We start from the raw sequence: 16,666 nt of genomic DNA on the forward strand, positions 1-16,666 counted from the left end.
TTCGGTTAATGACGCATTAACGATATAAGCTTCAAGAGGTACTAAGACAGTTGACACGAAAATGAAAATGACATGGCTTTGGCATTAAATAGTCAATGATAAATCAACGATATAAGCTTCAAGAGGTACTATGATAGCTGACACAAAAATGAAAATCACATGCCCTTGGCGTTGCGTAGTGGGTAAGGGCATAGATTATAGAGTCGAACGAAGTAGGTTTGCGCCCTGCTATAAGCATTTTTTACTGTCTTAGCGTTTTTAACACATTCTAGGACATTCTGATGAAAGTAATACAGGTATCTTCTACAATATTCGATGTTATTTACATTTCCATCTCATTAAAAACATTTTTCGAAATAGATGGCGATTTCCAAGTGTGCAGCTAGACAGGAAACTATGAGGACAGCTTAAATTATTGCGAGTAAAACGAGTAGCAATAAAATTCATATTCTTCCTTGTCACAAATATTTGGCTGTTTATTTCCTAACGTACGGAAAGATCATGAAGAGACAAATACTTCACATGTTACATCCAATGGCACTTTCGGCTGATATAGTTCTGCCAGCCGGCCGAAGTGGCCGTGCGGTTAAAGGCGCTGCAGTCTGGAACCGCAAGACCGCTCCGGTCGCAGGTTCGAATCCTGCCTCGGGCATGGATGTTTGTGATGTCCTTAGGTTAGTTAGGTTTAACTAGTTCTAAGTTCTAGGGGACTACTGACCTCAGCAGTTGAGTCCCATAGCGCTCAGAGCCATAGTTCTGCCACTAACGAGTTGTATGTATTATAGTCTTCGATAGCATCTTTGCTAGGTGTTGGGACAGCTGTTTCGTACTTCAGTCTGGATGTGGACCATCGACGAACAAATTTGATACTGGTGCATGAAATTACGTGGATTCTCGGTGGGTTGCTTTTTAATGCTTACTTAAGTTGTACTGAAGGTGTTTCTCCCACATGTATTTTCACATTCTTTCCCTATTTGATAAAGGTCACGTTAGTGTTCGTATGGAATCTCCGTATGTGGGCTGATGGATTGATTTGCATGATACATGTGTTTGCAACGTGTTAAACAGAGATTATCTTAAAGTACTAGGCTATAGCCATCTTAAACTGATAATCGTTTTTATATATGTTATATGATGTATTCTACCTGTTATTTAAATATTTTTAGATTGCTTGTTAATGACTAAACAGTCAAATTGATCAATAGCAAAAGAGAAAAGAATTGACGATTGTAGATTATTTGTTCAGGGACGTCGCAGTAGAAGTGTGAAGATAAATGTTTTATAGAAATGTGGGATTTAAACCTGAATATTTCTTTCAAATTGTTTCGTGCGAAAGCATTTGGAATCCGATTTGTTGACTATATCAGTACATTTCGAATTATGCAAAACAACCATACTAAAACATTAACTATTACATATTTAATACACTTAACGTATAGGGTTTACACGAGATAGTTGTAAAATCAGAGAGCAGTGAAACATAATTACATTTTCACCTTTACGATCTCTAGGAATGGTATCAGTGGAGTACTTACGTGGTGGCATGACGTAGACTGCGATGTTCGAATGGGTCGTACTCCGTCTCGTCGGCGTCGGACTTTGATACGAGTATTGCTGTGGAGACGGCTACCATGGTGAAGGACGCATCATTCTTGTCGTACTTTTGCCTGTCGGACAAAGCGCATAGTTTATCATAAAAAGTATACGAGACAGTCGTATGTGAGACAACTAGTTTAAATTCGTGAGTCGGCTAAATTCAGAGAAGGACGTTCGATGAACTACGGATCTCTTTTTTCATATGGGCTTCATACATAAAACCAAATCATAAAAGGTGTAACAACTGTTATTTTATGCAGTTTTCATCGAAGGATTTGAAACTGTGCTGCCATACGCCTTCGCCATCTCACCCGTCGACACTAGGAAACATTGTATAGCGCCTGCTAGGCACGCCTATGACAAGACAAGACCAAAGCACGCCCCCAGATAGGCGCCGATAAAGCCCCCTGGGCAGCATGCCGACCGAGCTGTCTCAACCTCAGTACCGCAATACGTCGCATCGGAACTCAGTGCGCATTGCACCTCAATACGTCGCACTGCGCTCTAGCCTTCCACAGTGATAGTCGTCACCTCGCACCTTAGCTAGCTGTGAGGGGACGATATTCATTGTGTATAGTAGTGATACGGACACGGACAAGATTCAAGAATTAATACATGTTATTTGATTGCTGTTAACCACAGAACTTCAGATTGGGCCTAATTGAAGTTAAGTACTCAACTGGTGCCTGTAATAAAATGTATTTTAACCACGTGTGCATTTTGTGTTGTAGTGAGAGGAGACCCTCTCCTCATCCAGCCAGGAACCACGAAACATTACACGAGGGCACAGCCACAACAGAAACAATATTTAATATATAAGAAACTATCAGCCTCGATTGCGGTAATGAAACCAACCTTTACCTGGGTTTCAGCCCAAATAATTGAGCTTTCTTCAGAAGATATACCTGAATCTATAATTTGTCTAAGAGGGCATGGTCTATAAATAAAACTAAAACAGCCTGAACAGGCGTAGTCACATTTTAAAAATGCGGTACATAAGTACTAAGCCAACTCCAAGACTTAAGCTCTGGCGCGCTCCTCGTCACCACGGACGTCGTACGGTGGACCTCGGGAGCTCACGTGAAACTAAGTAGGACTAGATAACGCGCTGCAAATCAACATGGCGGGGAACATTGCGCATGTCTGAGACCATGACTGTCAACGATAAAAGACCAAATAACTTACAGAAAGGTTGAAAATCTTAAACATAAAGCCTCTCCACCAGGTTATGACTACAATGTAACAAACTATGCATGGATTTATATAAGTTCGGACACACTACCCCGACTTACACTATTAGAATATATCGGCCCTTTCACAACGAATGCTGCATAACGCACCCATCGTTATTAATGATAAATGACATAGGACATAAAACAGCGAAACTGTAGTATGTAAACGCCATAATGCAATAATCTCGGTTAACCTGTGCACAGATGGTCGAGTAGGTGTTTTTATCAGTTGATGTAGATATACTTCTTATTGCTGACACGCACTGAATGAAGAATATTATCAAGATAATTTTTTTTAATCTTATTACTAAAAATAACGCGTGAGTGAACGAACAACGCCACTTCATCGCCATGTAATAGCAAATGACCAGCATAGGTCAAATTATGTTTTACGTGTAAAAAATATGGTAATTGCGTGAAGGTACGTGCAACGCCCTTATACTCTATGCATGGGCATATTAGTAGTTATCTTTTATTTCTTTTTAATTCTTCCCTGGCCGGCCGAAGTGGCCATGCGGTTAAAGGCGCTGCAGTCTGGAACCGCAAGACCGCTACGGTCGCAGGTTCGAATCCTGCCTCGGGCATGGATGTTTGTGATGTCCTTAGGTTAGTTAGGTTTAACTAGTTCTAAGTTCTAGGGGACTACTGACCTCAGCAGTTGAGTCCCTTAGTGCTCAGAGCCATTTGAACCATTTTTGAATTCTTCCCTGCGAAGAACATGCCATTTTCCTATGTCAAGTGTCCATAAAATTTTCCTACCTGTCTTTTCGGGTCAAGCACGTTTTATCATATCATATCTATTTAACAATAGCCATTAATATAAGAGGCAATAATTTCCTTTTGTAGCGCGTAGTGAAACTGACCTATGTCGGTCGATAGAGTATAAGGGCGATGACATGCGTAGTGGCCATGCGGTTAAAGGCGCTGCAGTCTGGAACCGCAAGACCGCTACGGTCGCAGGTTCGAATCCTGCCTCGGGCATGGATGTTTGTGATGTCCTTAGGTTAGTTAGGTTTAACTAGTTCTAAGTTCTAGGGGACTACTGACCTCAGCAGTTGAGTCCCTTAGTGCTCAGAGCCATTTGAACCATTTTTGAATTCTTCCCTGCGAAGAACATGCCATTTTCCTATGTCAAGTGTCCATAAAATTTTCCTACCTGTCTTTTCGGGTCAAGCACGTTTTATCATATCATATCTATTTAACAATAGCCATTAATATAAGAGGCAATAATTTCCTTTTGTAGCGCGTAGTGAAACTGACCTATGTCGGTCGATAGAGTATAAGGGCGATGACATGCGTAGTGTTCCCCGCCATACTGATTTGCAGCGCGTTATCTAGTCCTAATTAGTTTCACGTGAGCTCCCGAGGCCCACTGCACGGCGTCCATGGAGACGAGGCGCACGCCAGAGGTTAATCAAGTCTTGGTGTTGACTTAGTACTTATGTACCGCATTTTTAAAATAAGACTACGCCTATTCAGGCTGTTTTAGTTTTATTTATAGACCATGCCCTCTTAGACAAATTATAGATTTAGGTATATCTTTTGAAGAAGGCTCAATTATTTGGGCTGAAACCTAGGTAAAGGTTGGTTTCATTACCGCAGTCGAGGCTGATAGTTTCTTATATATTAGATTATCACGATTGCTGACTGGGCTGCAATGTTGAAAGTACGGAAACATTATTTATTTAAGTGACGCTAATAATTGATGATGCAGTTGTAGAACTTCGTCCGAAGTTTTTCATAACATCGTAACTTCATATTAATATGGCAGAAACTTCATGGGCTGTCGCCTCAGTAAGAGCTTTCAAATTTGGGCCAATCCTGGAATTTCTTAGATATGAAATAGCCTAACATGCCGATGATATCAAAGCGAGGACGCAACGTGATCCGGAACCGCTTTTATGATGAGACGTATAAAGGCCATACGGCGAAAGAGGAGGTCTGAAGGTTGTAGTGGGCTTGGCGCGACTTCTCCGCGCGTCCCCCATAACCAATCACGTAACGTGATTTTCTATACGTTTTAATGGCAATATCTCAGAGTTACCGCAGCTCTATAGTCAATTGTTGTTTCCGGTCTTCATTGAAATGTCGCCCAACTTCGTCCAGTAAAAGTTTTATAATACTGTACGGTAGCGAAACTAGCCACAGCAACAGTAATACCGGATGGAAGAAAAAAAAATAAGGATAAGAACTCAATACACCAAACTTAAAAACTGCATACCACCATGTTATTTTGAGGTCATGAAATGGACGTTGTGTGCAATTGCAATCTATATTTTATTTCACTATGTATTGGTGTTTGGTACACATCTAATATTTAAAAAACGTTTTGTGATACAGAGCACGTAACAGGTGATAACAGACCATAAGAACACAACAAGTGGAAAAAAACCGACCCACAACGAAGAAATTATCTGGATGATACGGAAACTGGTAGATGTGATGTACGTGTACAGACATACAAATGATCACAATTTCTGAAAATTTGGATGATTTATTCAAGAGGAACTGCCTCAAAAATTGAGAAAATCAGTAACGAAGGCAAACAGAAGTGCGAGAGGGCATTATCTTGTTGAAATGTAAGACCAAGATGGTTTGTCATGAAGGGCAAGAAAACCGGTCGTAGAATATCGTTCACGTACTGCTGTGCTGTAAGGGTGCTGCAGATAGCAACCAAAGAAGTTCGCCATGAAAGTAAGTGGCACCCCAGACCATCACTCCTGGGTGTTCGGCTGTATGGCGGGCCACAGTCAGGTTGGTATCCCACCGCTGTCTGGGGCGTCTCCAGACACGTCCTTGGCCTTGAATCTGATTGGCTGGAGTAGAACTGTCTTCAGCGAGAGTCCTGCTTCGAAATGAGCCCCGATGATCAGCAAAGACATGTCTGGAGACGCCCTAGGCAGCGGAAGAATACCAACCTGACTATCGCCTTGCATATGGCCCAACAGCCAGGAGTAATGGCCTGGGGTGCCATTTCTTTTCATAGTAGGACCCCTATGGCTGTCATCCGCGTCACCCTTACTGCACTGCGGTACGTCGACAACATTCAACATCCCGTTTTCTTGCCATCCTGGGCTTGCATTTCAGTAAGAAATTGTTCCCCCGCACACGGCGAAAGTTTCTACTGCTAGTCTTCGTGCTTCCCAGTTACTACCTCGGCCATCAAGACAGCCAGATCTCTCCCCAGTCGAGAACGTTTGGAGCATTATGGGCAGGGCTCTGCAACCAGTCCGCGATTTTGACGATCTAACGTGCCAACTGGACAGAATTTGGCACGACATATCTCAGGAGGACATCCAGCAAGTCCATCAACCAATGCCAAGCTGAATAACTTCTTGCATAAGGGCCACAAGTAAACCAACGCATTATTGACTTGCTCAACTTATGAAGCTCTTTTTCTTGAATAACTCAACCATTCTTTTTTTTTAAATTGTAATCATTTGTTTGTTTGAACATATGCATCATTTCCACCGATTTACGTCTCATTCGGACAATTCCTTTATAGTGCGTGTTTTCTTTCTTTCTTTCTTTCTTTTTTTGTCTTAGGGTGTGTTATTAAGCTTACAAAGTACAGTATCTGATCAAAAATATCTAGACAGGTGTATGTAATAGAGGACTGAGCAATTGATCTCAGCCGGCCGCGGTGGTCGTGCGGTTCTAGGCGCTGCAGTCCGGAACCGCGTGACTGCTACGGTCGCAGGTTCGAATCCTGCATCGGGCATGGATGTGTGTGATGTCCTTAGGTTAGTTAGGTTTAAGTAGTTCTAAGTTCTAGGGGACTGATGACCTAAGATGTTTAGTCCCATAGTGCTCAGAGCCATTTGAACCATTTTTTGAATTGATGTCAAGGGAGGCGGGCTCTATATTAAAAAAGGAGACGAGTGAATGTTGCATTGTTAGCAGAGTATCAGTAACTGCAGAATGGTTGGTCAGGAGAGCTCAATGACATTGAGAGCTATTCATTGGACACAGCTATGTAACAAATCCTTTAGGGCTATTTGAACCCTTCTGCAGTTGCCGAAGTAGACGGTTAGTAATGTGACTGTTAAGTGGAAACTCGGAGGAACAACCACTGCCAAACCAAGGCCAGGCTGTCCGCCGAGAATGGAGAAGGATGGTTGTAAAAATTCGCATGAAATGAGCGGAAGGAATCACATGAGTTCCAAAGTGCTACCAGCAGTCCAGTTAGCACATCACTGTGCGTAGAGAGTTAAAAATAATGGGGTACAATGGTCGAGCAGCTCATCATAAGCCACACATTTCTGTAGTCAACGATACTTGGCGCTTGAGGTCGTGTAAAGAGCGACGCCACTGGAGAGTGAATGTCTAGAAATGAGTGATTTGGAGGGATGAATCACGCTATTTCCTGTGGTTATCCGATGAAAGTGTTTGGAATTATGGAATACGTGAAGGACGCTACCTTCCGTCACGTGCAATGCCAACGGTGAAGTACAGAGGAGGTGGTGTTATGGTATGGGGTAGCATGTGGTCTCCTTACTGCGCTTAATAAAACGCTAACTGCGCAAGGATATGAACACATTTTACAGCACTAACATTTCTGAAATGGAGTAGTCTTCCTAGAATCCCAATTTGAATCCAGTGCAACATTTTTGAGATGAGTTAGAACGTCGCATTCGCTCCAGACCACAGCGTGCAACATCAGTTCGTCGACCATTGAGGAAGAGTGGGTTGCCACTCCTCCACAGACATTCAGACGCGTCAGCCGAATTCTAGATGCCATAAAGGTGAAGGTTGGAATACACAATATTAATGTCCCTTAATAGTGAACTGGGCACTGCTGATCAGACAGTGTGTGCATTAATTTGTTCTGCAGTGAAACTGCTACATTATTTTCTAGTTATGCGACGGCACTGACTACTGACAGATAAACCACGATAAGATACAGAAGCCCTCTTTAGAACTGAATACTCAGTCATAAATGTGCGATACTGTCTCTTAAAATTTTCAAAAGATCAGAAGTTTGGGAAAATAATGAGAGAAAAGGATCAACTTCTACCCATGGAAATGAATTACTGGACACAGGGATTCAAATGGTTCAAATGGCTCTAAGCACTGTGGGACTTAACATCTGAGGTCATCAGTCCCATAGACTTAGAACTACTTAAACCTCCATGCCCGAGGCAGGATTCGAATCTGCGACCGTAGCAGCAGTGCGATTCCGGACTGAAGCGCCTAGAACCACTCGGCCACAGCGGCCGGTGGAGACAAGGATTAGACGACGTCAGAAATCAAGAATTCAGAAGAATGATGGATGTGGAACAGAACATTATGTAAGATACTAAAGGAAGGGATTACTGTGATATGACATTAGAATTAATGGGTGGTAACAGGTTCCCACAGTTGATATGGAAGAAAAAAAGGTAAACAAGTTCGACTGCCCAAAGGATTTGTGACAAATATCTAAGAAGCTATCGTCTCTAGAAGTCTTCTTGAGACGAATTGAGAAGACTGTAAGTTATGGAAGTTTGGAAGCGATAAACGGTATCTGCTGTAAACAATTGGCAAATGTATATCGATATTTGTCAAAGTGCGGTGAACGGTGTGCTGCGAAAGCCTTGAGTGTAAGCCAGCATCGTACTCTGTCGTCAGACCTGCCACAGATGGTGCCTATCCTACTTTACAGAGCGGACAATCCTCTGGCTGCTGGTTCTGTGAGGAGGAGTGGACATCCAACAACTTGTCGTCTTCTCCAGCTTTCACCATCTTTCAGTCATTCTCGATAGATGTTTTTGCTAGTCGCACGCGAACTACTGACAAGCTTCACCGTATCCCATATGTACGTTCCGAGGCACCAGACCATATTAATCCGGTTGTTGTCTGAGTCGCTTATGTCAGTGGATTTTCCCATTTATTGCCTGTACCGTCACTAGAATGGTGCCCAATTTGTCTTTTCTCTCCTTCTCTGTTTCCCTTACCTCGTCAATTGCCTTCAGCACCATTAGGGACCATTAAATCTTGTGTTCCGCATTAATCGTAATGTTTTGGCTCTTCAGTGTGAGTAAGTCCTATTTGGGATGCTGCACTAGCACAGATTTGGCAAGAGAGCTTCAATCTGAGAAGCAGGCAAGAGATAGAATGGCCACACAGTATGAAGGCCCAACACCTGAACCTTCAGCATTAATCCTCCGATCACACTCTTCTACAGGCGTATGTCGGGCCTGTCTGATGATCTCTTGAATGCAGAGAAGTGTGATGAAGGCCTGTAAATTACTGCTCTACAGAACCCAGGCAGTTTGTGTGAAACAATGAGTAGGAAACTTGGGGAAATGTTACTTCAGGATACTTCAGGATGAAAATGCCACTCGATAGATTTTGTGTAACAAGCAGCGACACCCCAAGCACTGCTGGCTGCCGGACAGTTGTGAGCAGTGCTGCCAACATTGTGTCATCACTGTCGCAAGCAGCAGCACCACCGTTGCTGAGATCTGGACGATCTGGATGAGGTCTTCGTAGTATGAGTGGTGATAAACTGTTAGCTTGTGAAGATGAGGATGTTCAGGTGCGCTGCATAGAATTATTATTTTCAACCATTTGAGGTAAGGAGAAAGGATCTTTCTTACCTGACCTGCATCCGTAACACATACCAAATTGTTAATGCTTTTGTGACCACTTGTTAATAAACTTCCTGTTGGCTTCTGTTTCGGGTTTTTCGGCCGACGTTTGTCTCATGATTTTTCCGATGTTTCCTCAGCACGAGTGGCTGACATTGTCAAAGCTTCACCCTCCATTGCCATGTGTACCTGGTGCGCTAACGTTCAAGGACTTTTCCGTGGTCATTTCCGCTGCGATTCTCCCCTTGCTACCAACAATGGTCATTTGCTGCGGCACTCACCTTGTGGATTTTTTCGTTCTTGGTGAAGCGAGTGTGATAGGTCTTCTCTACAGCAAGAACTTCAGTGTCGGCTAATTTTAGTGTGTGGTCGGTCTCACACAGCGCATGCTCCGCCACGGCCGATTTCTCCACCTGCCCCAACCTGCAATATCGCTATGTTCTGTGACCCTGGTGTTGATTTCTCGTCCAGTCATTCCAACATAAACTTTTCCGCACGTGCGTGGTATGCGATATATTCCCGACATTACGCTTGGTTCACTTTTCTCCTTTGCCAATCTGAGACATTCTTTGATCTTTCTCGTCGGTTTATAAATAGTCTTTATGCCATGTTTGCGCAATATACGACCGGTCATGTTCGTGATTCTGGGACTGTATGGCAGAAAGGTCGTACCCTACATATCTTTTCCGATGTGTCACTTCGCCGAGTGATTGACTCTGTACATCTCTTATCTAACTGGTGAAGTACCCGTTTCTTCTCAGAACTCTTTCCAGGTGTTGCAGCTCGCCTCTGAGGTCCAGTGTCTGTTTATAGTTTGCATTACCACCTCCCTGACACATACCCGTTTTAATGCACAATTTAAGCAGTAGGATGTTCACTTCATAACTGAACCATTGGCTGATTACAGTTTGCTCAAAGGGCAGGTTATTGTCCTGCCCAACACCACTGAGAGATACATTTCGTTTTTTTAGAAAATCTCCAAGCAAGTTACACTGCCCACTTTGACTGAGATTCGTGCAGGAACCCCTACAGAAACATGAAGTATCAGATCATATCGAGGAAGCAGTTTTTTCATACAATCAGCTGGATTCCAGGGAGAAACCCAACGAAACCACACTGTGTGACATAACCGCATTCTCCAACAAACTTTCAGGCGCTGCTATATCAAATGCGAAGTTTGAGCGCACAGTTAATGTATGGCAGGAGTTCAACATATACAGGGTGTTACAAAAAGGTACGGCCAAACTTTCAGGAAACATTCCTCAGACACAAAGAAAGAAAATATGTTATGTGGACATGTGTCCGGAAACGCTTACTTTCCATGTCAGAGCTCATTTTATTACTTCTCTTCAAATCACATTAATCATGGAATGGAAACACACAGCAACAGAACGTACCAGCGTGACTTCAAACACTTTGTTACAGGAAATGTTCAAAATGTCCTCCCTTATCGAGGATACATGCATCCACACTCTGTCGCATGGAATCCCTGATACGCTGATGCAGCCCTGGAGAATGGCATATTGTATCACAGCTGTCCACAATACAAGCACGAAGAGTCTCTACATTTGGTACCGGGGTTGCGTAGACAAGAGCCTTCAAATACCCCCATAAATGAAAGTCAAGAGGGTTGAGGTCAGGAGAGCGTGGAGGCCATGGAATTGGTCCGCCTCTACCAATCCATCGGTCACCGAATCTGTTGTTGAGAAGCGTGCGAACACTTAGACTGAAATGTGCAGGAGCAACATCGTGCATGAACAACATGTTCTGTCGTACTTGTAAAGGCACATGTTATAGCAGCACAGGTAGAGTATCCCGTATGAAATCATGATAACGTGCTCCATTGGGCGTAGGTGGAAGAACATGGGGCCCAATCAAGACATCACCAACAATGCCTGCCCAAACGTTCACAGAAAATCTGTGTTGATGACGTGATTGCACAATTGCGTGCGGATTCTCTTCAGCCCACACATGTTGATTGTGAAAATTGACAATTTGATCACGTTGGAATGAAGCCTCATCCGTAAAGAGAACATTTGCACTGAAATAAGGATTGACACATTGTTGGATGAACCATTCGCAGAAGTATATCAGTGGAGGCCAATCAGCTGCTGATAGTGCCTGCACACGCTGTACATGGTACGGAAACAACTGGTTCTCCCGTAGCACTCTCCATACAGTGACGTGGTCAACGTTACCTTGTACAGCAGCAACTTCTCTGACGCTGACATTAGGGTTATCGTCAACTGCACGAAGAATTGCCTCGCCCATTGCAGGTGTCCTCGTCGTTCTAGGTCTTCCCCAGTCGCGAGTCATAGGCTGGAATGTTCCGTGTTCCCTAAGATACGGATCAATTGCTTCGAACGTCTTCCTGTCGGGACACCTACGTTCTGGAAAACTGTCTCGATACAAACGTACCGCGCCACGGCTATTGCCCCGTGCTAATCCATACATCAAATGGGCATCTGCCAACTCCGCATTTGTAAACGTTTCACTGACTGCAAAACCACGTTCGTGATGAACACTAACCTGGTGATGCTACGTACTGATGTGCTTGATGCCAGTACTGTAGAGCAATGAGTCGCATGTCAACACAAGCACCGAAGTCAACATTACCTTCCTTCAATTGGGCCAACTGGCGGTGAATCGAGGAAGTACAGTACATACTGACGAAACTAAAATGAGCTCTAACATGGAAATTAAGCGTTTCCAGACACATGTCCACATAACATCTTTTCTTTATTTGTGTGTGAGGAATGTTTCCTGAAAGTTTGGCCGTACCTTTTTGTAACACCCTGTATAATTTACTTGACTGTGTAGCACTGTATATGGTTAAAGATGAATGCTTATTTTCAGACATTTTCGAACGAGTGTCTGCCTGGAAACATAGGATCTGGATCCTGCTTACTACTACACCGTGCCCGGGCTTTCGTGGGATGAAAAAGACACTTGTCAACATTGAATTTGTGACTGGTGTTGACACGTTGCTGTTTTTTCGAATGAGGGGTTCGTGCCGAACTTTATCAGTGTGTCCATTGGCACACAAAGGCAACTAACCCCCAAATGTATGAGCAGTTCAGTGCATCTGAAGATTTAAGTTGCATCGTGGACTTGGAACAAACAATTTATATGGGTATGCCATTCAGTACCCTTTGCCTATTGAAGGCTGTCTGATAAGGCAATCGCCAGATTGAGCAAAATATCAAAGATGTGCAGGCAGATTCTGAAGTGGGGTACGTTTTAGAGGAAGACTTAATGAATCGTATTAGTTTGCATGATGTTGACAGTGATTTGCCGCTATTCCCAGTGCGTCAAGTCCCACGAAACGTTTCCCACCCCGAGCTGTTGAGAACGCTGAAGGGAAAACAAGGTACATACTACGTCAGTGTTTCCCAACCTTTCTGCAGCCATTACCCCTGAGCGCAGTAACATATTAGCTAGTTCCCCACCTTCAACGTCATCAACATTACTGCATGACTAACTTTCAGAATGAAAAAGAATTTTTTTGAACACTTTTATGTTTATAATGACGAAAGGTAGTTTCTGTAGATGTTTATTATATAATGAACTAATGGCTCTGCTTATTTCTGATAACCTTTACATCCCCATTTGAAAGCAACCGAATGCGCACATGATCTGTTTTGAAATGGGTGATGACAGTGGTTTTCTTCTAGAAGACGATATATTAGAGAAGAGTATAATCATGTTGAATGGAAGCAGAGAAAAAGAAAGCTTAAAAAGGTCTTCCCTTATTTTATGCGTATAACGTATAACAGCTGCAGCAATCACTAGGCACAAATCTACAGTGTCCACGTAAACTTAGTATGCCTGAGTGACGAGACGAAAGTTTTTCCTGTTCTATTTGCACAGTGCCTAGTAAGGGGAAAGACACCTCTGTTTATCTGTTTCGTCTGATTAAACAAGCAGTGGTGTCCAAAAAAGTAAATGTTGATTTAGAGGCAGCTGCGATATTGGCCACTTGTCAAGTTTTCCCCTGAAGTAAAATAAGTTACTTCTATATGAAGGACGGTTTGTGGAAGAAATTTTAAGACCTTGGTCTGACTAAGGAGTAGCATTAGAAAGAACATTTAAGACTTCACGTCAGTATCTGCGCAGAGCACATAATAGCAAAAGTGTAGGAAGGAAGTAATGGATTAGTTGAGATTCATGTGCAAACTCCTAGTAATGAGAGACGCGCTCAATTTTTTGACTTCTTTGTGGATACCAATGAGGATATCGCCACTGCAGTATTGAATTACTACGGTAAAAGCAAGAGTCTCCGAATGCCTTCAAAGGATGTCACAACAAAATAAATAATTTAAATTGAAACTCTCAATCTAGAATCAACAATTAAGGAATGCTTGAAGAGGGAAACTGCATGTACATGAAGTTGGAGATTAATCTTGAAGAGAAGAAAATGAAGAAGAAATGCTTGAAGCCGGATGACAGGATAGAGAAGACAGTAAAAAATTATAAAGAGACCGGGAACAGTAGGTGCTGCTTGAAAACCATTGACCACGTTCAAAAACTGGACCAAGATTTGTTCACAAGTGATATACTGTATTAGAAAGTGTAAGTAGGCTGTTTAGGTTTTTATGTTGGTAACGTCATGCAGCGCTCTGTATGAAAATCACTGACTGTGCTGTGTGCAGTCTGTGGTTGGTTTGCATTGTTGGAATTTGCTATTGTAGTGTTTGGCAGTTGACTGTTAACAGCGCATAGCGTTGCGCAGTTGGAGGTGAGACGCCAGCAGTGGTGGATGTGGGGAGAGAGATGGCGGAGTTTTGAGAGCGGATGATCTGGACGTGTGTCCATCAGAGATAGTAAATTTGTAAGACTTGAAGTCATGAACTGATAACATATATTATGACTTTTGAACACTATTAAGGTAAATACATTGTTTGTCCTCTATCAAAATCTCTCATTTGCTAACTATGCCTATCAGTAGTTAGTGCCTTCAGCGGTTAGAATCCTTTATTTAGCTGGCAGTATTGGCGCTCGCTGTATTGCAATAGTTCGAGTAACGAAGATTTTTGTGAGGTAAGAGATTCATGAAAGGTACAGGTTATTGTTAGTCAGGGGCATTCTTTTGTAGGGATTATTGAAAGTCAGATTGCGTTGCGCTAAAAAAATATTGTGTGTCAGTTTAGTGATGATCAGAATAAGTAAAGAAAGAAATGTCTGAGTACGTTCAGTTTTGCTCAGCTGTTTGAAAATCAAATAACGTAAGGGGTTTACCAGCACAGTAAATCACTAATTTTTCTAAGGGGACGTTTCAAAAGCTGTGAAAACCACCAAGCCCTCACAGGTTACTTGGTTAAAATTATTAATTACATTGACGGAAAAAAACGCAACACCAACAAGGACTTGAGCGTGTTTATAGAACTGTAAGATGGTGTTTATTCAAATGTCGCACAAACCACATAAGGCGGTAGTAGCGCGACTATGAGGATGTAAATAAGTATGCTTTAAATACAGGCTGTAACGGTAGTGAGCGTTAGTCACGTTTGGGATTGGAAGTGGTGAGCTGATGTTAGTCAAGTACGCCTTTAAGGCGACAAAGACATCATTATCAAGACCAGAGTTTGAACGACGTCGTGTGATAGGACTATGAGAAGCTGGATCTTCGTTTTGCGATACTGCAGAAAGACTTGGCAGGAGTGAGGCCACTGTACGTGATTGATGGCAGCGGTGGTCATGAGAATGTACGGTTGCAAGAAGACCAGGCTCCAAACGGCCACTTGGAACTGTCGAGAGGGAAGGAAGACCATGTTCAGCGTATGGCTCTAGCGCATCGTACCGCATCTGTAGCAGCGACCGAGCAGCAGTTGGCATCACGGTGATACAACGAACTGTTACAAATTGGTTACTTCAAGGATAGCACCGAGCCAGACGTCCTGTAGAGAGAATTCCGCTGACCCCAAACTACCGGCATTTGCGATTTCAGGAGGTGTCAGTCGAGAGCTCATTGGAGGGCAGGGTGGAGGTCTGTTGCGTTTTCTGATGAAAGCTGCTTCTGCCTCGGTGCCAGTGATGGCCGTGTTTTGCTTAGAAGGAGGCCACTTGAAGGCGGTGCAGCCAACCCGTCTGCAAGCTAGACACTGTGGACGTACAGGTGGAGTTATGGTGTTGGGTGCGAGTTCGTATGACAACAGAAATATCCTCCCGGTTGTCCGACGCACCCAGACTGAAAAACTGTACGTCAGTCTGGTGATTCGATCCGTTGTGCTGTCATTTAACAACAGCATTCCAGCGGGCGTTTCATAACAGGATAACGCTCGCTCAGATACCGCTGTTGTAACTCAACACGCGCTACAGAGTGTCGACATGTTGCTTCAGCCTGCTCGACAGCCAGATCTGTCTCCAGCCGAGCACATATGGGACATCATCGGACGACAACTCCAGTGTTATCCATAAACAGTACGAACCGTCTCTGTACTAACTGACCACGTGCGATAGGCACGCGACTCCATCCCACAAATTGATATCCGGCACCTGTACAACACAATGCATGCACATTCGTATGCTTGAATTCAACATTCTGGCGGTTATGCCGGTTACTAATGTACGAGCATTCCACATTTGGAATGTCTTATCTCGCACTTACATTAACCTGTGATCATGCAATGTTAATCATTTAAATATGTTACGTAGACAAATGCATTCATAAAATTTCATTTCTGTACATCAATATTTTTTTTGGTGTTGCGACTTTTTTCTGTCAGTGTATTTTGAAAAAGCGTTATAAGCATTAATTTTAAATTGCCTTAATAAATAAATTGTACTGCAGTTCTAGCATAAAAATTATGAAGCCTGTTTAGGCTTAAACAAGCCATCGTAAATAGTGAATTATCATTCTGACAGTCCAAATCCTGTGCCAAGTGTGAAGGGATGCGCATGTAGTAGTTGAAACAATTAGACTTTTTCAAGTCTCAGAACAGCATCACTAAACAGCTTAATGATGAAACTAGCTGGTCGTAGCTGGGTTCACTGGCGCTTAATCAGTAAGCTCTGGGACTTGACCTGGCGATGGCAAATTCTTTTGAATTTTGCGGGCATTCTCAGGAGCAGCAAAAAGCTTTATTGTTTGTAAGCCACAGCAAATGGTCTCGGTAGTGCCACGTGACCGTCCGGAGCTCGGTCTTCTTGCCACGGTACATGATCGTGACCACCGTTGGCAGCAATCGTATACAGTGATTACATTCCTGCCAAATATTTCTGCAGTATCGCAGAAGTAACATCCGGCTTCTCATAGCCCTATCACAT

At 43.1% G+C, this 16,666-nt stretch overlaps 1 protein-coding gene across 1 annotated transcript in view; it reads right to left on the bottom strand.

Moving 5' to 3' along the window:
• The window catches only part of LOC124788652 (proton-coupled amino acid transporter-like protein CG1139), a 145,212-nt gene that overhangs the window by 103,405 nt on the left and 25,141 nt on the right, over window positions 1-16,666 (bottom strand). The window contains exon 2 of the mRNA XM_047255928.1: window positions 1,536-1,667. Coding sequence (XP_047111884.1) covers window positions 1,536-1,667 — 132 coding nt within the window. The remainder of the gene's footprint in view (window positions 1-1,535; window positions 1,668-16,666) is intronic.

This window comes from Schistocerca piceifrons, chromosome 3 (genome assembly GCF_021461385.2).
Source record: "Schistocerca piceifrons isolate TAMUIC-IGC-003096 chromosome 3, iqSchPice1.1, whole genome shotgun sequence".
NCBI classification, from domain to species: Eukaryota; Metazoa; Arthropoda; class Insecta; order Orthoptera; family Acrididae; genus Schistocerca; species Schistocerca piceifrons.